At 31.0% G+C, this 25,030-nt stretch overlaps 2 protein-coding genes and 1 pseudogene across 2 annotated transcripts; all 3 read left to right on the top strand.

Moving 5' to 3' along the window:
• Positions 1 to 293: 293 nt before the first annotated feature.
• On the top strand, positions 294 to 5,208 carry SIP1-2 (aquaporin SIP1-2). Its single transcript, XM_026126011.2, has 3 exons — positions 294 to 778; positions 1,695 to 1,967; positions 4,832 to 5,208. The coding sequence occupies exons 1-3, from the start codon at positions 464 to 466 to the stop codon at positions 4,979 to 4,981; spliced, it is 738 nt and encodes a 245-aa protein (XP_025981796.1). The 5' UTR covers positions 294 to 463; the 3' UTR covers positions 4,982 to 5,208.
• Positions 5,209 to 6,038: 830 nt separating this feature from the next.
• Positions 6,039 to 8,648, top strand: LOC112997684 (apyrase 1-like; annotated as a pseudogene).
• Positions 8,649 to 17,795: 9,147 nt separating this feature from the next.
• Positions 17,796 to 20,424, top strand: LOC100817074 (NAC domain-containing protein). The gene is made up of 3 exons (NM_001364082.1): positions 17,796 to 18,129; positions 18,440 to 18,735; positions 19,348 to 20,424. Exons 1-3 carry the CDS (start codon positions 17,964 to 17,966, stop codon positions 19,975 to 19,977), a joined length of 1,092 nt encoding a protein of 363 aa, NP_001351011.1. The 5' UTR covers positions 17,796 to 17,963; the 3' UTR covers positions 19,978 to 20,424.
• The last annotated feature ends 4,606 nt before the right edge of the window (positions 20,425 to 25,030 follow it).

Raw genomic sequence — 25,030 nt, forward strand, 5'->3', positions numbered from 1 at the left:
TTAGAGTTAATGAACTCATTATAGTTGATACGACTAAAATTAATTTTTTTAGACTGGCTCCTGATTTGACGGATTCCAATTATTTTTTTTCAGCAATCATTCAAAAATTATTATAGTTGATACGACTAAAATCAAGAAAAAAAAATTTGTGATGTGAAAATTAATATCTATTTGTAAATAAATAAATAAAAAATTAACCTATTTCACACAAGTACAACTGCTTCTGTTTTTTTACTTTTGTTGTTTTATGAAACTGATAAACATAATCTTTCTTAGCCTATTGTGGCACTTTTATTGCTCACTCTATCTCCATCCAAAACACAATCTTTTTACTCACTCTGTTGGTTTTTATTTTTTCTCTCTCTCAAGAAGTAGAAAAGGAAGAGATCCAACAAGAAAAGAAAAAGAAGAAACTTTGCTGATAATTCCAGTGTTGTGATACAAAAGAGAGAAGAAAAACAAGATGGCTAGTGCTATAAAAGCTGCCATTGGAGATTTGGTGTTGACTTTTCTGTGGGTCTTCTTCTCTTCCATGTTGGGATTGGTCACCAACGCCATAACAACAGCGCTTGATCTTCATCACGTGTCTTACAACGGTTTTGATTACCCTTCTGCTGTGATCATCACTTCGCTCATCTTTATCCTCGTTACCATCTTCACGTTCGTTGGCAATGCCTTGGGTGGCGCCAGCTTCAACCCCACCGGCAATGCTTCCTCATACGCTGTCGGGCTCGGCTCCGACACCCTCTTCTCTATGGCTCTACGGTTCCCTGCTCAGGTTAGGTTTGTTCGTGATGTTGGAAGGTTTTAAATGGCAGTCGCTGTCGCCGTCTCTATCGTAGAGACCGAAATTTCGGTCGCTGTTTAAGGTTTTTGTGGACTGTGGTCATTTGCGACCACGTTGGCCGCATTTGTCTGGTATTTTTTCTTGCTTCCGCAGTTTGTTAGTTATGTCAAAGGTTTTAAACTGCAGTTGCTGTGCGGTTTCTAGCCATGACACTGCAAGAAAAGGTTTTAAAAAACGGTTGAGGATTATAGTTTTGGTTGCAGTGTCAAGGTTTTTGGAGTGATTGTGACTGCATTAGCTGCATTTGTTTACAATACCCTATAACATCAAGGATTGTTGTTACCACAACAGTGACTGCAATTTTAAATATGGGGCAAGACTTTGTGGACCAAGGTTTTAAATTGCTGTCTCAGGTTGCAGTTTTGTGGCATTCCTTGATATTGCAGGAAATTACAAACAAATGTGGTGAATGCGACCACGATTGTGGTCGCATTCGCTGGAGACCTTAAAAATATATCGTGGACAAGACATTGTGGACCAAGGTTTTAAATTGCAGTCACAGTCACAGTTTTGTCATATTCTCTGTTATTGTAGGATATTGTGGATAAAGGAGGTGAATGCGGTAACAATTGTGGTCGCATTGCCAAAGACCTCAAAAACCTTGACATTACTACTGAAATTGCATGGACTGTTTTAAAAACTTGTTGCGGATAAATATGGATGATGTGGCCGTGAATGACCCTAAAAACCTTGATTTTACTGCCAAAATCATGTTTGCAGACTGAATTTTAAAACCTTGGTTATGTTATGGCTCCTTCTGTGCCAAAACAATTTTATTTGAGCATTTTTGGAGATATTTTTGAATTGAGGTGAATTGATGAGTGTTTGTGGTGGTGGTGTTACACAGGCACTGGGTTCAGTGGGTGGTGTTCTGGCTGTTATGGAGGTTATGCCACCAAAATACAGGCACTTGATTGGAGGGCCTTCTTTGAAGGTTAGCTTGCATACCGGAGCTATTGCAGAGGGGGTGCTGACGTTTGTAATCACCTTTGTTGTTCTACTTATCATGATCAGGGGTCCTCGTAGTGAGGCCGTGAAGACTTTGTTGATGGCAATCTCAACTGTGGTTTTGATCACTGCTGGTTCTGCTTACACGGGACCAGCAATGAATCCTGCCTTTGTGAGTCATTACTATACATCTCAATTAATACATTTATTGGTGTTTAATTGTGTTTTATCTTTCTGATTTCCTCTATATCTAAAATCGTATAATTCAACATGCTTTCAGAGTGGTACATCCTTTGTGATCTATCCTGTCACTACTCCACTGCCAAGCACCCAGAAATTCAGATTTCTACTTTAATTTGATGGTTTTTCCTTCAAATTGTTTCCAATTCTGTGTCAACCCTCTTACATCTTCTGCCGTTTTAACTCCCTTCCACTTTATTATTTCCTTCCTATAAGTTGGTCTTCTTCTATCAGTGTTCTTCATTTTGATCACCTCTTTCTCCCATCTTAGCTTCTACTGTGCCTTTTATCAGCATGTTAAGACAATTTTTTCAGCTTCCATGTCTCACTCCTCCTTCCATTAGTCTTTGGTCGTGTTCTTTGATTTCAGTCTCAAATTATATAGCTTTGATTTCTTTTATTTAAAAGAATTTTTTGTAGCAACTAGCAAGCCTAAAAGCTTGAGGGGGAGTGTTAGAATTAGTTTCCCTATTTCCTCTATCTTATCATGATTTATTTCTCTAATTAGTTAATATTATGATTAGTATAAATAAAGGTTAGTAGTGCTCCAGGTTTTATGAACAAATCAACGCATGCAATGCATCTCAATTAATATAAATTAGTGTTTCATTTCTTTTATCTCTCTTCCTCTCTTGACACCTAAAATCATATAATGTCAGCAATTACTTTTTTGCCTTTGCCATTTATTATCATTGATTTCCTTGTCTTAATTATATGTGTTGTGTGCACCAGTTTTAGCACACCATATCATCTAAACTTTGAAGGAAGCCTGATTTCTCTTCTTTCTTTTATTCTTTTTATAGTAGATTCTGATATGCACCTCAAGTTTGAAATTTTGTGTTGTCAATCTTTTTCAGCAAATTGGGATTTCTGGAATTTAACTTTTACCTTTTGTTGTGGTATACTGCTATTATGTGGTATGGTGTGTGCAGTCATGTTGGAAGATTGCATAGCTTGTAGTTCCTTTTCTTTTGGTTACTAGCTCCAAATAAGGATTTTTCTACTGATATTTTATACCCATCTGATATGATTTTTTTCCCTGGCTCTCCTGTGTGACAATACTTTTTAGTATTTTTCACATTTTGTACTGTATTTTTCATGATAATTGTTATTGAACATCTTAACAATTCTCATATTTTGCCAAAGTTGGTTTTGAATCTTGAACAATGGAATGCCATCCTTTTATCTATATGTTAATGCATACAAAATAAGTGGAATACTAACGTAAGTTATTTGAAATTGATAGAACCAAGATCAGCTGTAGCTGTGGTGTTTCTACTTATAAAGTGAAGTAGCTGTTGTCATTATCTTCATGTCTCTTTAGTCTTTATTCATCATTAAAATCACTACATTTAACCTAAGATGTCGCCTCTTTCATTCTTCCTCTGATGTATTCTTGTTTTCATCTAATTGCGTTGTATGTCAAGCTGCATCTTGTTTCTGCTAATAAAATTATCAGTGTATACACTTGTTCCAATGCAAAATTATAATACATTTGTGAATATTAAGTGCCAGTATGCCACAAAACTTTATGTTTGGGAAATTTCATGGTTGATTTCAATTTCATATTAAATTTGACAAGTGAGAACTATGGAAGGAGTGTCATAGAGTATTCATGTTAAATAAATGTCTGATGTCTGTCCTCTGTGTGTGAAAGCACTTTTGAGCAATTTTACATAAAACCTTCTAAATTTATAGGAAATATCTTCCTTTATCACTTTACCATAACCATCCTTCCCTTGCCTATCAGTTTAAGGTATGGAGATTCAGGATGTACAATTGTACATGAGTTAACGTTAAGTGTAGATAATCCTAGGATCAGGTATCTCTTAGGGATGAAAAGAGAGGAAAATTGAGTACTTCGAACTTATTTGGAGTTACTATGTGATGATTAGTTCAAAGTTTAGTGACTTTAGTTCCATTTTTCATTTTATTTTCTTGTATATTTGTCTGACCTTAATGCACCAGTACCTCTGGCTCTAAGGGCACTCCTCCATTTTAGGTTTGGTTTTGACTGTACTTTTTCATCCATTAAAGTTTGGTACTTACAGCAATTTCTCATCCACTTCACATCCTCTTTTATTGATATATATGAATATGGTGCTGTGAATTTGAAATCTACCGGCCATTTCACTCCTAAATAGTTATAAATTGATATATACTGTTGATGATAGAGCATTATCAAGTATGAACTGTCAACCTTCTTTTTTTTTTCTTCCTTGCCCGGTATACTGGGAGATCAAGAATTCTTACTCACCTTCATTTTGATTGGTTATGATTACTTGTTCAGCAAACATCTAATTGCTCACAACTCCTAAATATCATTTAATTGAGGGTAATCAACATGGCTGATCACTTTCCTGTAAATGTACCTGGAATAGTTAAACTGCCAAAGTGTGCTATATTCCTTTGTCACCCTTCTGTAAATTACATTTCATGGTAGGCTGCTTTATAAAAATTTGTAATGTGTTTAAACAAACATTACCGTTGTTTCGTTTGCCTAGACGAGGTGGAGTTGGTTGTATCTGCACTGAACACTAGTCACCAAAAACTAGACATCTACAGAACATGGACCAACCGCAAATGGTTCAGTTATTTTTGCAGTTCACAATTTTGAAACAAAAGAAAATGACTAATTAGATGCATGTTCTTTCCATTCTATCCTTTCATGTTGTTTTTTATAATCCTGAATCTTTCTGACCATTTTTTGTTTTTGGTCAGTAACATAAGATATTAATGTAATGTTGTGAGTCATATATGCATGATGAATAACTCAATGATTGGTATTATTTTCAGGCATTTGGTTGGGCATACTTTGAAAACTGGCACAACACATGGGACCAATTCTATGTATACTGGATTTGCCCCTTCTTTGGAGCAATACTGGCTGCATGGCTGTTCCGTATTGTCTTTCCCCCAAGAGTGGTAAAGCAGAAGAAAGCCTGAAGAGGCATAGTAGATATGGTTCATGTGCAGGTGTTAAGCATCAATGCTAGTACACTAATAACTCTTTTTCTGTTTTTGCATAGACCCTTTTCTATTTACTATTTTTTTTATCATCTTTGTAACTTGTTCATTCCCCTCTATTCGGCTGTTGTTTTGTACTCTAGCTTCAGCTTATAGTAGAACAATTCTTTTATGATTAATATAAATTCGAAGCATGTTTCACATAATTTATATATATGTGTGTGTGTATATATATATATATATAGTAGGAGGTAAACAAAATTTTCTTCATAAAAGTAACAGTGACATTGTGTGTCTGTTTACTTACTATTTCTTGCGGAGTATAAAACTGAAAGGTGTCTTTGAGACAATGGATAAAGCTAAAAAGTCTCGTAATTATTTGTGGCCGCTGATCGCAAATAAAACTGAAATTACTATTATCCACGTATGAGGAGAAAAACAATAGTTGTCTAATGTTTCAGATTCTATGTTCGATCAAAGATATGCAGCTATTAGTTTTAAGGATATTAAGTAAAAGGTTTAATCGTATTTTTTATTCTAAAGTTTCACTTGCAAATTTTGCCTCCTATTTTCTTTTAACGAATTTTGCCCCTCAATTTACAAAATATTGTGAATTTTACCCCCACAAAAGTCACCACAATTAAAACATTTTGTGGTGATTTTTCTTTTAAACTGCCACAGTTCTAATAATTTTGTGACAATTGTTTCATTAATTGTGGTAGTTTTTGTAAATTGAGACAAAAATTGTAGAAAATGTTTATGGAAGACGAAAAAAAGTGTAATTAAGCCTAAATAAAATATAAAATTAGATATTTATAATAAAGACTAATAATCTTTTATGTTGTGTTTAGTTGAGGGGAGGAAGAGAAATCAAGATGGTTGCGGTCACCAGTCACAGTTTCATCACATTCCTTGATGTTGCGGAAAATTGCAAACAAACGCTGCTAGAATCGTGGTTGCAGTTGTAGATACTCCAAAAACCTTGATGTTGAGGCCAAAAACATGGTCATGGACCTCTTTTTTTAAAACTTTGATCATGGTTCTTTGTGGTGTGAACATTTTTATGGTGTTGCATATTAAACCTGGTTAGAGTGCTTATGCACAGAATCCACAACAGACCGCTGAATCTTTGATTTCCCTATTGGACAAAGCAGAGAGTGTTGTTCCTCGGGAGTTTCGGCCAAAGACACCAGTTGGAGTTGGGGTGTGTGTCGTTTTTTGCTTGCTGCATCTTGTCTCATGTTGAATACTTTTAGCATATAGTAGCCATACTCGACATTTTAAACTTGTGTTTTGTTTCTAGGATTTGTGAATATAAGGTTCGGGATTTGCTTAAGCAAAGAAGCACTCTAAAATCTGAGCTTGATGCAGTAACAGTGCTGGATGGAACACAAGAAGGTGCTTTTCAATGGGTATGCTTTATGAACATATTACTCATTATTTATAACTTCTGAACAAAGACTAGAGGAGAATTGGCAAATGACAAGCTTTTAGTGATACCGAATGGATAGTTACAACAATGCATTGTCTCTAAAGAGCAATTCAATCTCTTTGATAATATGAAAAGTGGGGGAAATTTCCCAATTAGAATAAATGCTTAACTCACTGAAAGTTTAACTCTAAGGTTGTCTGTAAGAATTAAATTTTCCATCTAGTGGGATAATGCTTCGTTGTTGTAACAAGACATTGCTCTTTACTTTATGGAGAGTTAGATTTAATTGCTTATTTGGCCATTAGTGATATGGCAGTTAGACGTACAATGAGTATTAATTATAGTGATTGTAGTACTATTTTATTGTGAAAAAAACCGTTAATAACAGACATGCCTCATCAGCTAATTTTAAATGGGTTATGTGGTTGGAAATACAATCTAAAATAGTTAAAGAATGCTAATCTTTGGGACCCTGGAAAGCTTGAGTTCTAACCTGTGATTTCAAGTTCTTGATATACAAAAGATCTGTTCAGATACCATTTCCTAGCAACTAAAATTATACACTGCTAGAAAACATTTGCATGATTCAAAAGTGGGCTAATTTTTTTTAATGGAAACTGTAAGCATAATGGGAAATTAACATGTTGTGTACTCTCTCCTCTACAGTATTTTGTTAGTCTTACATTGCCTTTTGTTTTATTTTAGGTGACTATTCCTTATCTACTGGGAAAATTGGGAAAAGATTTTTCAGAGACTGTTGGGGTAGTTGATCTTGGAGGTGGATCTGTTCAGATGGCATATGCCATCTCATAGACAGTTGCTGCCAAGGCTCCAAAAGTATCACTTGGAGAGGACCAATATGCCAAGGGATGTTCCTAAGGGGAAGGAAATATTACCTCTATATGTTCACAGGTTTTTCTTCTTGCTCTTGACATGCCATTCTGAGATGTTATGGTTTCTGGGAGCAGGGAGCGTTCAATTCTGTAGTCTTTATCCGTATAGATAGGTATTCTGCAATACAATTCCATCTTCATGGTCAATAGGTTTTAGCATTTTGCTTTCAGTTACTTGGGCTACGGTTTACTAGCAGCTCGTGCGAAGATTTTAAAGGTTTCGGATGATTCTTGAAACCCTTGCATCTTAGATGACTATAATGGTAAATATTACTTTGGCTTTCTGCATGCTTGGTTCTATTTTCAAGCCAATAATAAGTTTTATTTTAAAACATTTTCAGGTTCTTACATTTATGGAGGAAAGTCATATAAGGCTTCATCCACCCCTTCTGGTGCAAGCTTGAATGAATGCAAAAGCATAGCTCTCAAGGCTCTCAAGGTTAATGGGTCAAATGTACACATACGAAGTGCACTTTTGGGGGGATATGGAATGGTGGTGGGGGTGATGAACAGAAAAACCTTTTTGTTGCCTCATTTTTCTTTGACCGGGCAGCTGAGGTATTTATTATTTTATTCAACCTTGGACCAAATACTGATACTAATGCCTTCATTTAATTCAACTTTGCCATACTAATCATGTTATTTATTCATATAGGCTGGTTTTGCCGATCCAAACTTACAAGTTGTGAAGGTTTGTCCTGTGGATTTTGAAGCTTGCAAGCTTGTAAAACAAAACTTGAAGATGCCAAATCCACTTATCAACGTGTTGAGGAAGGGAACCTTCCATATTTATGCATGGATCTCGTATACCAATATACATTGCTTGTTGGATTTGGTAGGTTTTATACTAGTGTCACAACAGCTGTGCATGATAATCATGTTTCTACTATTGGATCTAGAACATTAATCTAGCATACATCAAGCAATGAAAACTTGAATCACACACACAAACTCACCAAAAAACTCACCAAGAAAAATGGAGAAGATGAGCAAGAAAGAGATGAAGGAAAAACAGAATAACGGAAATTGCATATTTTGCGGAAACGGAAAAGTGTTTATCTCATAACAAATGCTCCCCTATATTGTGAAATTACACTTATTCCCCTACTTATACTGATAGACAAAATTACCCCTTTTCCTAATATCTACAAAATCTTGAGTAATGGTATTATCTTCCTGCACTGACTGGATTCATCTGTTGGCAGGTCTAGATCCATGGCAACAGATTATTACATTAGTGAAGAAAGTTAGATATCACGATGCTTTTGTTGAAGCTGCATGGTCCCTAGGCAGCACCATAGAAGCTGTATCATCTACATAATGACACCAGATAATTAATTACTCACCTGAAATCTTCGGATGAGTTCTATCACAAGTTCTTTTGAGGTGAAGCTGCCTCCATTCATGATGATCAGAAAATTGCTATCATGACAAATTGGAATTAGATATTGGGGCTACATTTCAAGAATATCAAGAGATAGCTTCATTATTTTTCATTTGTAACTATTTTACAAAAATATCTGATTGACAGCTTTGGAAGACCGATTCAATTCATTTTGTTGATCTATATTTTTTGTAGTCTTTAGAGATGAACATAACGGTGATGATGGTAGCATTCCTTTTTTTTATTCATTCCTGATAGTAAATTCCTCTTTTCATTCTTATTTCTTGCCCAGACTTGGCATGCTCTTGGAAAAGCCTATTGGATCTTACTGAAAGATAGGTTGCCACAAAAGTTGAACCTGAAAACTGGAAGGGACCTAAAGAAATAAGCTTGCAACTTTCAAATGTTTGGTGTAACTACTCCTTTCTGACCAAAATTATTGACGTCTAAGATTAATAAACACAGTTTAAGAAATATTTAATATTAGTCATAAACTACATACTCCTGCTTAGTCTAAAATATTCTCGTTTAATGTCTATGGTGGGAGAAGTTGTTGAATAGATCATAATTATCCAAGTCATATTAAACAGGGATATATGTGGAAAAAAAAATTAATGAGGTTGAAATATGTAAAATATCAATAATTTTAAAGAAAAAATACTAAAACATCAACGTTTTTGGTATAAAGGGAGAATTATTTTCATCCCTTATCAAACTCGTAATTAATTTGTTGGAACAATGTTAAGGGACTACATGTCTTACCTTGTCATTCTTTTTTGTATTCATTCGATTCCAAAATAACCTTTAAAGTTATGGCACCCAAATTAAGAAATACTTAGTTGTTATAAATTTAGACTAAAATATTCTCATTTTTTCAATTATTATGTCATAAATTGATATAAACTATTATGTCACAAAAAATACTAATTGTTTATACTCATATATAAGTAAAAAAAAAAACAATATTGTATGTTGTATTTAAATATAAACAAATCTAACTAATTTTATCGTATTTAATGTTATCATTCTTAAAACAATCTTCATTTAATTCTAATTTTATTTTCAATCACTCATTTTTATTTATGATAACAAGTTCCAATAAATGATATTTTAAAAATAATTTTTTTTATTTGAGATTAAGAAAATTAAATAATGTCAACATAATTTTCTTAATTAATATGTAATTAATTATTTTTGTTTATATATGAGTTTTAAAAGAATACATCACAATCTTCCTAGTTAGTCCTCCCTCGGTTCTTAAACTATAAATGTTTTATCATTTTAATTTTGTTCCAAAACTATTGATGTTTTACAAATTCAAGACAAAATTCATAACTTTTTTTAAACTATACCCTTCTTTATAAGTACTAATGCATTGGAAAAAAAAATTATTACTAACCAATTTAAACATCAATACCCAAGCCACTAGCTAACCACCCATCAATGAGAATGTTAGTTAATATAGTTTTTAGACTTTTCACTATTCAAATTTTGATGGTTAATGATAGTTTCAAAAATATGATTAAATAAGAATATTTTGGTAAAAAAAATATCAATTAATAATGTCTTAATAGATGGTGCACTAATCTTAAACATATATTTCTATAATTTTGAAACCAAGAGAGTATAAAATAAAAGCTTCTCACGATCAAATCAACTAGCTGAATAAAAAGATCTTAACCCATTAATTAGCAAACACCCACAAACAAATTAAATTCATTCTTAATTTTGACCTATTCGACACTCACTGACTTGATTTTTGATACATAAATTTTGAGCATGTGACTGCCTTTTACAAGATTTAAATATTTTTTTCTCTATAATTGCATTTCTTTTCAATTGATCCTTGGCGTGAAATCTCGCTAACCCATTTATGTGATAAATGAGGTGTCTCCTTTTTATCCATGATGTGCATATTTGTTTGGTTAGCGGGAGGTTCTTGAATTTGGTCCACTCTCTATGTAAAAGAAAGAAAAAACTCAGGAAAAATTAGGGTGTATATGGTTTGTATTTTCATTTTCAGTTCTTATTTTTTGTTTTCAAACTGTTTTTATTTTCAAAATATTAGAATTCTAAAAAGTTTGACTTCTTATTTTCTGTTTTCAAGAAATATAAATACTCAAAATTTATTATATATTGACTTTTTTTCTTCTTGTATTTTCATTTTCACCGTAATTTCATTTTACCCGAAATAAGTTTTTTGTTCTCAACTGAAAACACGAATTTATTATTTTTATTTTCTAGTTGTTTCCAGTTTTCATTTTCACTAAAAATGTTTTCAGAAATTCAACTAAACACATTTTCATCACCGTTTTTTATTTTCAGTGAAAATGAAAACAAAAAACAATCAAACCAAACAGTCCCTTAAGTTCTTGAAATTCTTCATCCTAGTTTTCAAAAAAAAAAAATCGTGTTTTTAGGTATTATGTGTTGGTATTTATCTGCATAATGCATATTGTGCACCACATGCATTTATTTGTTGATCGACTACATAATGCATATTGTGAATTGCATAAGTTTTTTTTTTTGGTTGACTGCATAATGCATACTGAGTTCGATACCTTCTAAGTTTAAACAGGGTTAGCCAAAATTTCACGGAAGAGCCAAAATGAAAAACTAATTACAATGAATCAAAAGACTATTTAAACCTTAAATAATATTAAAATTATATATTTAATTATTATAAAAGTTTACAAATTTATTATACACACTAGTTTATACTCTTGGTATATGTACTATTTTCACATACCTTCGCATAGCGAAGAATCTCTGGATAATGGGGTACGAAGTTTTTTATATCTATTATCTAAACGAAAATTCGTGCCCCATTTGGATAAAAGAATAAAGTTACATTGCAATAGTTTGAGGTTAGGCACGATGCATTATTCGTTACAGCAATGGAATCTTCTCGCAAAGAATTATCTCACTAATTTTTTAATAAGTGATTAAGATTTTTTACAATTCTGAATCCAACTAAAAAACTTATATTATGTAATTATTACTCATTTGCTTGTTGTAAGAGCTACGTCAGATAATTCTCTTTTTCTTTTGTTCACAATTTTATTGTTGTATAATAGCACTATGTAATTCGAAAACAGAAAGTAAGAACACTGCTAGCTGCAAAGTCACTTTGACAAGGGATAAGTGCGATTCTTTATTTGGATTAGGTAAGGTGCACGTGGAAAACTACATGAGTGTGGCAGGTCAAGATTTTTATGGAACAAAATACCAATAATTTCAAATTGGAACGGTGCCCATTTATATATGTCCCTTGACTAGTTTGGGGCATATAATTTTCAGAATGTAATCAGTCAAACTTTCTAACAAACTCAGTGTTTCATCCAATGAATTCTTTTCAAGTTGCCAGAAGTCGTGTAGGGATGGAAAAGAAGGGAGAGAACGAATCAGGTTTAATTTGAGGCGTTTGATCTATATCCAGAATTTAAATTAAGTGTTATTTTTGTGTGTTTAATCATTCAAGAGAAGTGAAAATTGAGAAATTTTAAGTGTGTTTAATCTCATACTGAACCTTAATATTATAATCATCAGAGCAGTTCGTGAAATACCTCAAGAATATTACGAAAAGTTAAAGATTCTAATTACGTACTATAATTATATCTAAAAAAATTGCCTCCATTTAGGAAAAAATAATTTCTTATGTTATATATTCTTTTAAAAATTGAAGACACTATTCACACTCATAAATGATAATGAATATGATATTGAGACGATAAAAATAATTTAATATCAATCAGGATGTCAATTTTATTTCTTTTATATGATTTTTTTCTTTTCTTTTTATTTATTTTCATAAGAATAATATATCTTTCTTTTGGTCTAGACTTCACGTATCCATGGGAGACAATTCTATTTTATCTATAAAAAAATTATTATGAGTATCACTCAAAAGATATAAAAATTTGACCTTTAACATCCAAGTTCAATAACATCATATGATTTATGTAATTGATCCCATGCACACAGTAGACATGATCTTATTGTTTATTTTTTTTAGAAGAAAATTACATTCCTACTTTTTGTAATTTAAAAAATTCAAGAAGATATTACTTATTATTTTTAAATATATATTTACTTTTATTTAATTTTTGAATATTTTATACACTTAAAATAACTCAGAAGAATTAAAATAAATAATGAAGGCCGTTTTAAAATTAAAAGTCTTGACATAAATGATGATATTTCTTAATTCTTGTGTTACTTTTAAAATAGACATATAAAAAGTAAATCAATGCTAATGTTATCTCTTAAAATTAATAGATAAAGAAGTAACGAAAATAATAAGTCACTTGTGACTTTATGAGTTATTTAATGACTTGTCTTTTTTCTTGTCTGCTTATACATTGGATTGCAACTTTACAAGCCAGCATGGACACTAAGGAAACCGACAAACAACTTATATGCAATTAAAGTTTTAAGCAAATCTCATTCTTATGGCCCACACAAAGTTGAAACTTTAGAATGGTCGTACTTGCTAGCTCGCATATTATGAGTTCTATCAACTCCAATTCTTTTTAGATAAAGAGAATGTAGTGTAGATTTTGCTATCTTTTCCACCATATTTCATGCATTCAATTATTATTTCAACAAACTACAAACTGTTTAGCTCGTTGCTATCTTCTTTAATAAAAACTAATTTAATTGATATTTACTTATTCTAGCAACTATAAGCATCTATAATATTATTTTTTAATTTATATGAATCAAAGATGAGTACAAGAGAATTTATAACAAGTTAAGTACAAGAGAATTTACTTAATCAATTACTTTAAACTTCCTTAGTTAAGTATCTATAGTTAAATATAGATATATCTATTTATACGAGCAAACTAGCTAATAGTTGAATATTTAAAATTTTGAATCAAAGAATATTCAACTAGATCGATTCTTTGACATTCCTTTGAATAATGTAAACAAGACATTATTTTTTATTATTTTTCTTTTGTCGTGTAGTTCTTTTTTCTTCTTTGTGAACGAAAAAATAATGTTACCGGACTACACAGGGGAAGAAAACCCAACAAGCTAGGGCTTCTGTGTATCCGCCAATATATAAAAATGAAACATGTAGTGTAAGGAACATTTTCGGTCACTACAAACCTTATAAATCCAATATTCTTAATCAATAGTTTTTTTTTTTTTTGCATGTATATAATTTTCTTACCCTTTCTTTATCTTTAGCAAGAAGGTTACCCACATATAATATATTCCCTTTATTAAATTCTACAATATTATCCAATTTAACGTGGGATTCTACTATAATAATTCATTTTTTAATAAAGAAAAGCGAGATTCTACTATTAATTTAATTTACAATATTATCCATTTTTTGTCTTTGATATTTATTCACATTGTTTTCTTATTATTTATCACATTTTTGAACAAACAAGCATGAAAACTAAACAGATGATTTTCTCACGTTCCATCGAAGAGTGAGAAAGGAAAAGAAAAAATGTGAAGGGTTCAATTACACCTTGCTTTTTTTTCTTCTACTTTTTTTTCAATTCTATTTGAATTCTAGAATGAAATTCCTTAATTATTGAAGGAAATGCTCAGAAATATATTTTTGTATGATTAAATTCTATGAAATAATATTAAAATGATATAAAGTCTATATATATATATATACAATGTAATGTGAACATATCAGTTCTATTTTTATTGTGAATGAAACTTATGAAAGCAATGGTCCTTTTAGAAATCAAAATCCAAGCATTAGGTGCTTCTTCTGACCTCAGAGCTGACACAATAGTCCAATAGTGAAACAAACGTGTACACTCAAAAATACCCATAATAGTAGGGAGACAGCTTAGTTCGAACAAAAGTATCTTTGAAGAATAATTATATTGATTCAAAGAGTTGTGGATAACCATGAACATTTTTTAAAAATACATTTGAACATAATTACATTTTGAAAGTGTTAATTTATCTCAAGTTATTTTGAAAGTATTTTAGGAAAATATAAAAAATAACCATGGTTCACTTTATATATATATATATATATATCCACTAAAATAAACAAAAGAATATTAAGAGACTAATATAACTATATAAATTTATTTTTAAAAACATAATAAATTTTAAGTAATTTTTGTATAACATGACAATATGCTGTCATTATCCAATGATTATAATTCAATTCACAATACATGTTATAGAAAAAAAAAGTTCAATTTCCACGAAACACATCATTTGCCAGGCTAACAATATTTTAATGGAACCAAGAGATAGATGGTACATATATACAATAATTAACTTTGTTGATTTTAGCTGAAGATACTAGGTTATGAAATTAAAGGAACTGGGGGATAAGATAGTTAAAGTGTTATACAAAGGAGAAACTAGGTCATGCAAACCAGCTCTGAGATTAAATTCGAACTTGCATTAGATTTGATTTTATATATTACTTATTTAATTTATTGAATAAGTAAGAATAAGTTTTTTTTTTTTTTTGTAATGTATTGTAGTATTTGTTAAGTATGTGTAGAGAGTTATTTTTGCTATGTCTCTTAATAACGAAAAATTTATAAACTTGCCATTAAAAATATATGTTTAGCTAAAAAAATTTAAACTTTAGGTCAGTCAATAAAACATAATAAATTAGTGTATTTAAGTATATAATAATAATAATAATAATAACTATTTAAAGTCTTTTTTTATATTATGATATTAGTGTGAAATATCTACTAATTTTACTTAGAACTAATCTCTGTTGAAAAATATGACTAATTATTTTCAGTGAAATCTCTCTTTTTAATTTTTTTTTTATCCATAAAACTCGAACTCAAAACTTAACTTAAAGGACTAAATCTAAAATCTCTTAAATTAAGGACTATTTAAACTTGTTAGTTAGCTTATTTAGAATAAGAAAGTTTACTTATATTATCTAAAAGTATTTTATTATAAAATCAGCTTTTCAATAGACTTTTAGATGATATCAGACTTTAAAAAGAGGAAGGTGTGGTATCAAGTAAATAAACTATATTCAAATCATAGATTTGAAAAATCCTAATTAGGGAATTTCCATTCTTAACAATTAGGAAAAAAAATATATTGAGAAACATCACTTTAATTTATCCACAACGAGATCATGATGTGTATGTAATTTTTGTGCATCACAATTTGAACAATACAGTAATTAATTTAAAGTCGTGCGCATGTAAAACAATTTAATGAAAAAGACAATTATTTCAGTAATCTCTTTATTTTAAGGATTAATTTTGTATTTTCCACTATAAAAATATCTTACGAAATATCTTACTTCTATAAAAAAAAAAAAAAACATAATAATTTGAGCAATAGTAAAACTTTCCTTTCTAATTAAGCAAACCATTGAACAGTCAACCAAGTAGTTTTTTTAGACCACATGAAACCACTCACGTTATTTTTTGAGTTTATGGGGATATGTGGCATTCAAATAAAAGTGACAACAATATAGCAATCACAAAATTGGATTATACCATTTTAGTTCCATGCCATCTGGACCAATTCATTTGGTTCTGCTTGAATAATGTCGTTTTCGTTAATTTAAGATTTTGATGGAATATACATGAATAGTATCTTCTTATTTGCATCTTCAATTCATTCTGCTTAGCTTGTAGATCTTGCTGCAAATATAGCCAATATTTTTGTTATGAAAATTAAAGAAAAAACATGCACACACTTTTGTTTGGGCGGTTAACTGGATTCATGTAAGGCATCCAATTGATAATACTGGAAGGGTTCCAACAACAACAAAAAAAAAGTTGGTCAATGGTCAAAAAATTATATGACAAAAATCTTGATCTGGTATGCTTTCATTTTCTAACATTTTTTAATCCAAATCATCTAATAAAACAAATTTTATGAAAACGGATTTCCCTCTCAAGAGAGTAGAATGTTTTATCTAATTAAAGAAGATGAAGTATATAAATAATTATTGATTAAAAAATTAATTAATTTTTACAAGTATTAATTAGTTCAAAGTTTATTATATATGTATTTAATTACTATAACTAGTATTTTATTTATAATTATTGTATATGTACAGCATAAATGTTTTCGATATATAATAAATTAAAATTATTTTATTATATTCTTTTAATGGTTCAAATTAGTCTAAAAATGTAAAAATATCATTTAATTTAATTTAAATTTGAAGGCAATAATATAATTATTAAAATAATAAATTATAATTCGAAGATAATAACCATATTGTCTTAATTATTTTTTCCCTCTATTTATTTATTTTATTAGCTTTCGTCCCATTATTTATATAGGGTTCAATTAGGTCTCGTAGTTTTACTATAAACAAATTAAAGACGTATTTTTTTCTGTAAAAAAAGACATATTTTTATATAAGAAATTATATTTTCATGTTATACATATTCTTAAAGCTGAATTATGCATCTCATTTCTTACCTTTATGATATATTAAATAATTATTTGATATAAAGTTCTAAGAAAATTCAGTTAAATAATTTTTTCTATACAATCTAACCGATTTCCAATCCAACCAACTAGATTGACCGATGTGATATAATTATCTAAACTATAGTACATATGTTTCAATTGCATTTAATTAATAATTACAGTATTCAAACTTAATGTTAATGAAATCAATTTTATCCTACTTTATAATAAACGGTTCTGAGTAGCCAGCTATGTGCGCCACCATTTCCAAAGAATCACTGCATAGAGGAGGCGCGACCCACCAATCATTTCTACCTTGAGTTTGGTGGACACGTGTCACAAGCTTATGTCAATGATGATTATGTCACTAACCCGCCACTATCACGAAAACAACCCTCATTTTAAAGAGGTCATAGATTTGCTAGAAACGACAAAATAGAAGTGTGACTTTATGTGATACACAAGCCAATAGGGTTCATTGGTGTGCCAAAGTGTCCCTCTTTCTCTCTCTATCTAGCTTTAGCCAGCCAACCAAGACATTACTTTCTCTCTCTAAAAAAATGGGCCCTACTTTGGAAAATCTTGAAGCTGCTTTTCCTTGTCCTTCATCGGCTTGGCCTAATCTCTTTCCCCACTTGAGGACAAATTCCCACAGCATAAAAGGCCTTACCCTCTTCATACCCTCAAAAAACTTTCAATCATATCATATCCCTCAAGGTTTGGCTTGTGCCTTTGTGTGCTCATTTTTCACTAAACACCAACCCAAACCTTATACACAAACATTCTTAATTTTGATATTTTTGTTTATATATTCTAGGTTTTTGTTAATTAATTATATTAAGCATCATGGGAACCCCACAATCCAATAACTTGCCACCAGGGTTTAGGTTCCACCCTACAGATGAAGAGCTCATTCTTCACTACCTAAGGAAGAAGGTTGCCTCCATTCCTTTGCCAGTTGCCATCATTGCTGAGGTTGATATCTACAAGTTTGATCCATGGGAGCTACCAGGTTTGTCTATATATGTTTAAATAAGATCTATATTATTTTTTATCTAGAAAATTTAAGGATTTTGATATAATTATTTTTAGAAAGATTGAACACACTAGAAAGTTTTTCAATAATAGTATATTAAAATCCTTGAATTTTCTATGATTTTTTCTGTGATATCATAGAATTTCTCATGAGATATACCATGTCAAGTCAGGTTGACGTGTGTTATTCGTGTGCACTAGAAGAGTTTTAATTTTCTTTTCTTCTTTTTTTGTGGTGTGTGATGTGGAAGATTGATGTTTTTTTGTTTGTTGTGGTTCTTCAACAGCTAAGGCCGCGTTTGGGGAGAAAGAGTGGTACTTCTTCAGTCCTAGAGACCGGAAGTACCCAAATGGAGCGAGGCCAAACAGGGCAGCAGCTTCAGGGTATTGGAAGGCCACAGGCACTGATAAGAACATAGTGGCATCACTGGCAGGAGGAGTGAGGGAGCACTTTGGTGTGAAGAAGGCTTTGGTGTTCTACAAAGGAAAACCCCCAAAGGGTGTCAAAACCAATTGGATCATGCATGAATATCGCCTTGTTGACACCAATAGACCCATTAGGATCAAAGACACCTCCATGAGGGTGAGTTCCCCCACACTACACTTAATTAACAACATTTACATGACCCTCATAAAAAACTAAAGAATATATAAAATTCTATCATGGATCTGATTCTCAACTTTTTTTGAAGTTTAATAGTATATTTTAAGTTTTGATAAGTTGTATTTATAAACAGTGTTAATAATTTCTCATTCTATTATATTACTCTGAAAGATCTGATTCATGAAAAGTGAACAATTTGTTTTAAAGAATAAAATAAGTAATCTTATTTGTTAATGAAAAGATTAACACATGGATAATAAATTATACATATGTTAAAATACCACTTTTTTAATTTATCAATCACTAGAATTTTTTACCCACTTTAAAAGATCGAGGCCAATCCTATTTCAAGATAATATTCTTCATCACCTAATTAAGACTTTCGATATATTGTTTTGAAAAATGCTTTTTATAGATAAAGCATTACAACTTTTGTTACTTTTTTATTCTCTACTCTTTTTTTTTTTCATTTTGAAGGAATATTTTCCATGTGTATGAGAAAAGAATAATAATAGGTGAATACATATATGCATGAATTAATGATTCAATATTTAAATTACAAATTATGTATTCTTTTGTTTGTTTGTTTAGTTGGATGACTGGGTTCTATGCCGGATATACAAGAAGTTCAAGCATGCTGTATCTCCAACCACAGAGGCAGCATCAACACTGCAAGTGATCAATGAGCAATTAGATCAAGCAGTGGTAGAAGAAGAGGAGCAAATCAAAGACACCCTTTTACCAATTTTGAAGAATAACAACACTTTTGTCCCTCCTCCACAAGCCACAATACTCATGTCTCAGAAATCCTTATCCTTCTCAAATCTCTTGGATGCCACAGACTACTCCATGCTTAGCACCATCTTATCTGAGAACCACTCCAATAATTACCCTACTCCAAGTGAAACCAGCTTATTCAATAATTGTGAGAATCTGGATCAGGAAATTACCCCCCAAAACTACTACATCAACGATACTAATAGTATTAATAATAATAGCTACTTGTTTCAGAAGAACCCTTCCAACATGGAAAACATTGCTAGGCCAAAACGCCACCTTCCAAACATGGATCATGAGGACAACATGTTATTATACCCTTTAAAGAAATATCATAGTTCCTCTTGCAATTTCCCCAACACCAACCTCCAAAACCAGAATCCACAATGGAACTTCATGTTCAAGCAGCCACTCATGAGTCCTCAATATCTTCAATTTCAGTGATAAATAGCAAACAATTATACGAGTCACATAAAGAAAAGAAGAAAAAAAGGTTAGGGAGAAAATAAAAATGAAAAAAAAAGGTGAAATATCTACAAGATGAATGTGCTACATGGTATCCACATCAACCTTTTCACTACGTAAGGATTAGCACACAGAAAGATAGCATTTTTTTTCTTTTTCTTTTATGTTGAAAAATGATGAAAAGAGACTTCATTGGATCATGAACTATTACGGAATCACAGAAAAATCGTGTACAAATAAAAATGTTAATTTGTACGTGTTGGGTTGGGAAATCAGTTTTAATTGTCTGTACTTTAATTTTTAGACTTGGGATTGGTTGTATTATGATATTATTACATTCTTTTTTGGGAATGGCTTTAAATTTTATTTGGATTTGCATTGTCACCATTTGCCATTTATATGTACAACAGTGCACCTTTTTCAGTATGTTTTATAACCATTCTGCGGCATTACTTTATTGAATTTACGATGAACATATAGATTAAAAATATATATATAAGAATGGGTACGTATATAAGAATACATATCTCTATACATCTAAAAAAAAGAATACATATATATATCTCTACTTAAAAAGAAAATACATATAAACATTCAATATCAAGAGTCCAATAATTAATCAAATATATTAGAAACGGAGCAAGAATTAAAATTAAATAGTTTCTATGTATTCATAATAGTTTTTATTTTATTCTTTTCAACTGCTACATATATATTGATCAAATCATCAAAACATTGAGTTTGCGGTTGTGGTTGATTTAATGAGTATTTTATAAAAGTAGTGTGATTTTATTTGCGATATTTTATCACAAAAAATATAATAAAGTAAATATCAGCCTTTCGTTTTCGTATATTTAATTTATATATATATATATATATATATATATATATATATATATATATATATATATTCAAATATATTAGATAATATCTATACTGTACACACACAATTTTCATTTTTTTTTTTTTGTTTATAGATTGATGTGTTGAATAGAAAGCATTGTTTCTTTCTATTGTCTGTTTTAGTTATATAGTATGTGACTTACCAAATCCCCAAAATTAGTTGGCGCCTAGGTATGACACCCGCATATGTGGAATTCCAAATGATTAAATTAATGGTTTTTTGCACATTAGGTTTTTTTTTGTACAGGTGAATTAATAATATATATATATATATATATATATATATATATATATATATATATATATATATATATATATATATATATATATATATATTATGCGTTAAGTGTATGTAATAAAAAGTTAAGGAAATAAAAAATATATAATAAATAAATTTTCTATTAACGATATATAACAAATTATTTATTTTCTAACAAAACTTTTTATTTTAAACCTTTTTATCTTATGCAACAGCCAACAGGTGGATTTAAATAGAAATTAACTCACCTTAACCGTAAATAATAAACATGTAGAAGTAAAGTAATACATGAATAGTGTATTTCCAAGTTGAAATAATTAACAAATAACGATTAAAATATACTAATATTATTATGACCATGAGAATGGAATATCGCCATAGTTTAGTTGAATTGGTTGATTGATCTGTGTGGGTAAATTATTGCAAATTTATAATATATGTTTTTGATTTTTAAATGTAAAGAAAAGCCTATGAGGATGTGGCGCTCTATATGTGTGCATCAACATCAATGATTAATTAGTTATAGGATAAATAGTTTTTTTTTATCCTTATAGAACGCTCACAAATTTATCTTCAAAAGATAAAAATTCAAATTTTAATCTCTGAAAGTGAAAAAAAAATACAACAAATTCATCAATTCTTTAACTTCTGTTCGTTACCGTTAATAAAAAAATTCTATGAGGCACAGATGAACAAAAATATCACAAAAATGATTGTCAACATAATCATCTTCGATTAACTCTCCAAAAGTGAGCCATAGGGATTGATTTGTCATGTAATTTTTTTTATTTTTTACTTATTGGACTCATTTTTTTCCTTGCCTTTTCTTCTTCCCCTACTCTTGGAACGCGCTCTCTCTGAGGAAGGACTTTCAGAACACACTCTCTTTGAGGAAGAACGACGCCTATTTTCTGGCGACAACCACCATAATTGTCGTGTAGGAGGTTCGCATTTTGGTCATTGAAGATAAGCTTTTCTACATCGGTTATTCGACCCATTCTACATCGGTTTTCACCCATCTTAAATAAAGGTGTTGTAAAATATGGTGTACTTTACAACGTCGGTTTTCCACCCGTCTTAGTATATCAGTGTTTCTAAGATGGTTATTTGGATAACCGATCTAGAAACTGCGTCACTTTCTACATCGGCTATGCGTATAACCGTCTTAAAAATTGAATATTGTGTTTGCCTTTCTAGATTGGTTATTGAATAACCGTCTTAGTAGATGTTCTATACTAAGACGATTTTTTTGCATAACCGACTTAGAATTATTTTTTTTTTGTTTTTTTTTTGTGCTATCATAGCTTCTACTATTGGTTTTACCTCAGTCTATCAATACAAAATATTTGGAGGAATACAAAGTATGATAAATACAAACTAGCTAATAAAAGTAATTCAGAAAATGTCAACAAATATCAAATGAAGATTTAATTCACCTTTGTCAGAAAATGTCCTATTTATTTGAAGCAAAGCTTGCAATCTTAGGCACATAATGAATCCAAATAAGTGAAAGCCTGGCTCGCCCTGCAAGCAACAAGAAAAATATGAAGCTCTACAGAATCAAAATGAATAAGCCGGGAAAACAAAAAGGAAAATATACATGATGTCAGTCGAAAGGAACTACTATGATCTTGCCACTTGCTAGTGGTATAACATATTATATTATGGTGTGTAATACTATGAATGCCATGACATTTAATAAGTACATAACTACAAAGAGCCTAATTCATGAAAAGCTTTAGGGGAGGCATCATAATCATATATATAACATGATTAGATAAAATAAAATGATAATTAAGTAACTTCAATGCTAGTTGATTATTTATAATGCCAAGAAGCATCATTTTCCTAGTGATTGTCATAGATTTGCAGTTCGTGAAAAGTTGAGATCTCATTAACTTCCAAGCAGGTTTCACTTCATGAAAAACAAATTCCTTATACCTTTCAAACAATCATAGATCAACAAAATCACACAAACCACCACCACCTAATCTATCCACCACTACTCCAGATCTAGAGTGGCACAAGGAACATGATGCAACATTGACATATCTCTATAGTCACACAAACACCCTTCACACACCAATATGAATCAATCAAGAGCCCCCCTATCCCAATCTCAAAAAGAAACACATCCATGATCATTCACAACATTCAAATACAACAAATCAAAAGAAAACGGTGAGATTAAATTAAAGAGAACAAGACATACCCCACTTGCAATGACAACTCCAGCAACAACAGGAATAAGGGCACTAGAGGTAACCCAAGCCTCTCTCTTGAGGGTGATATGAGTGAGTCGAGCAACCAAAAAATCTACAACAAGGGACAAGCATAGTAGGGAGAAAGTGAAAATTCCATTGAGGTAGTGTCATATGATCTCATTCACATTGATTCAAATGCTATATACAAGTATCTTAGCATCATCTGAAAGCTAAGAAGCCAACTACATAATAAAAGCTTCAAATAAATTATTAATAACATGGCGCAAGCTTTGATTTAAATCATTTCAATTGAGTAGCATTAGAAATTGGACTTGTCCAAAGATGTTGCAGCATGTCCCTCGCTTGCATTCTTCCAAACTCGACATCTATATCATGTTGACAGGATCAGTAAGTATCTGGAAAGACAGCAGGCAAAACAAATAATAGTCTCTCTAAACACAAATCAAGCACCTGAATGTCGGTAACTCCATACAAGTGAAGCTTCCCTTTCTTTAAAATATGATCGAGGTGTTTTTTCCGTGAAGTAATAAAAAAACATACTGCAAGCATAGGATCATCAATGTAACTCAATATTGTGAAGGAGAAAAGCAATAAAAAACATCAAATAAGCACCTTCACACTGTCAACCATTTCCATATTCAGTTGTTCTGGCATTGTTGTCATCCATTCTCCCTTTGAAGGGTTTAAAAACATCTCATTCTCTGCTGCTAGCCAGATGTCATATTCTTTGATGTTCTGTAATAGCGATAAGTTAAAATTGGATCAAGTATGGATTATTTTTACATTTCTTTGATGAGGAACCAATAGCTATGGTTTCCTTACTGTTTGAGAAAATGGCAATGATAAGTAATCGGTCCAACTCAAGGATTCCCCATGCTGATCTTGAAGTTTCTTAAGCTTCAATGCTTCATATTTTCCTCCTGAGAATCAACAAAAGTAGAACCAAAAGCTAATCAGGAAATTAGGGCACACGTTTCAATCTCATGATATGCCACGATCAGAGATTATTCAAAAACTTTGGTAAGTGGGAGCACGAAATCCATATGTATCTGCCATGAGTGTGATGTTGGCCACTCTTTTCATGGCTCATAGTCATATATAGCTAGTGTAGAAAGGACATAACCCTATCATTACTAGCCAATTGTCCCTAAGAAAAATTCAAAATGTTTGTAACATAGTTGAAAAGAATCATAATGGTAACAAGAAAATGATTTTCTACTTTTAGTCTTTAGACTAGGCCACTAGGAGTAGGAGTCTTGTGCATAACTACTAAATACTAATTGACCAAAACAAAATGAGATTAGTTGTAGGACACAAAAAAATCTACGGTGAAGTTAAGGAATGAAAAGTGCAGTTTTGCCTTCACAAAAAAATAGACAAAAAGAGAATAATCAACAAACAAGGTTAACAGAATACCAACGATATTGTTGTAGCGGACAAAATAAGGCTTTTTTCACAATATTGTAGACTAAAGTTTGATTTTGGATGAAAGAAACATCTGATTCTATCCCACGGATAATAAAATAATAAGGTTAATAGAATAAATATAACATAATTTGGATAAGAGGTCTATTTTATCAAATTTGTTGGATAAAAAAATGTAAAAGGACATGTTTGGGTCTTATTCCTGCAATGGTTGCACTTC

This window comes from Glycine max, chromosome 16 (genome assembly GCF_000004515.6).
Source record: "Glycine max cultivar Williams 82 chromosome 16, Glycine_max_v4.0, whole genome shotgun sequence".
In the NCBI taxonomy this organism is placed as follows: domain Eukaryota; kingdom Viridiplantae; phylum Streptophyta; class Magnoliopsida; order Fabales; family Fabaceae; genus Glycine; species Glycine max.

Coding starts and splice junctions, on each gene's coding strand:
- SIP1-2 (XM_026126011.2), top strand. CDS start 464: ATGGCTAGTGCTATAAAAGCTGCCATTGGAGATTTGGTGTTGACTTTT. Junction 779..1,694: donor CTCTACGGTTCCCTGCTCAG/GTTAGGTTTGTT, acceptor GGTGTTACACAG/GCACTGGGTTCAGTGGGTGG. Junction 1,968..4,831: donor CAGCAATGAATCCTGCCTTT/GTGAGTCATTAC, acceptor TATTATTTTCAG/GCATTTGGTTGGGCATACTT.
- LOC100817074 (NM_001364082.1), top strand. CDS start 17,964: ATGGGAACCCCACAATCCAATAACTTGCCACCAGGGTTTAGGTTCCAC. Junction 18,130..18,439: donor TGATCCATGGGAGCTACCAG/GTTTGTCTATAT, acceptor GTTCTTCAACAG/CTAAGGCCGCGTTTGGGGAG. Junction 18,736..19,347: donor TCAAAGACACCTCCATGAGG/GTGAGTTCCCCC, acceptor TTGTTTGTTTAG/TTGGATGACTGGGTTCTATG.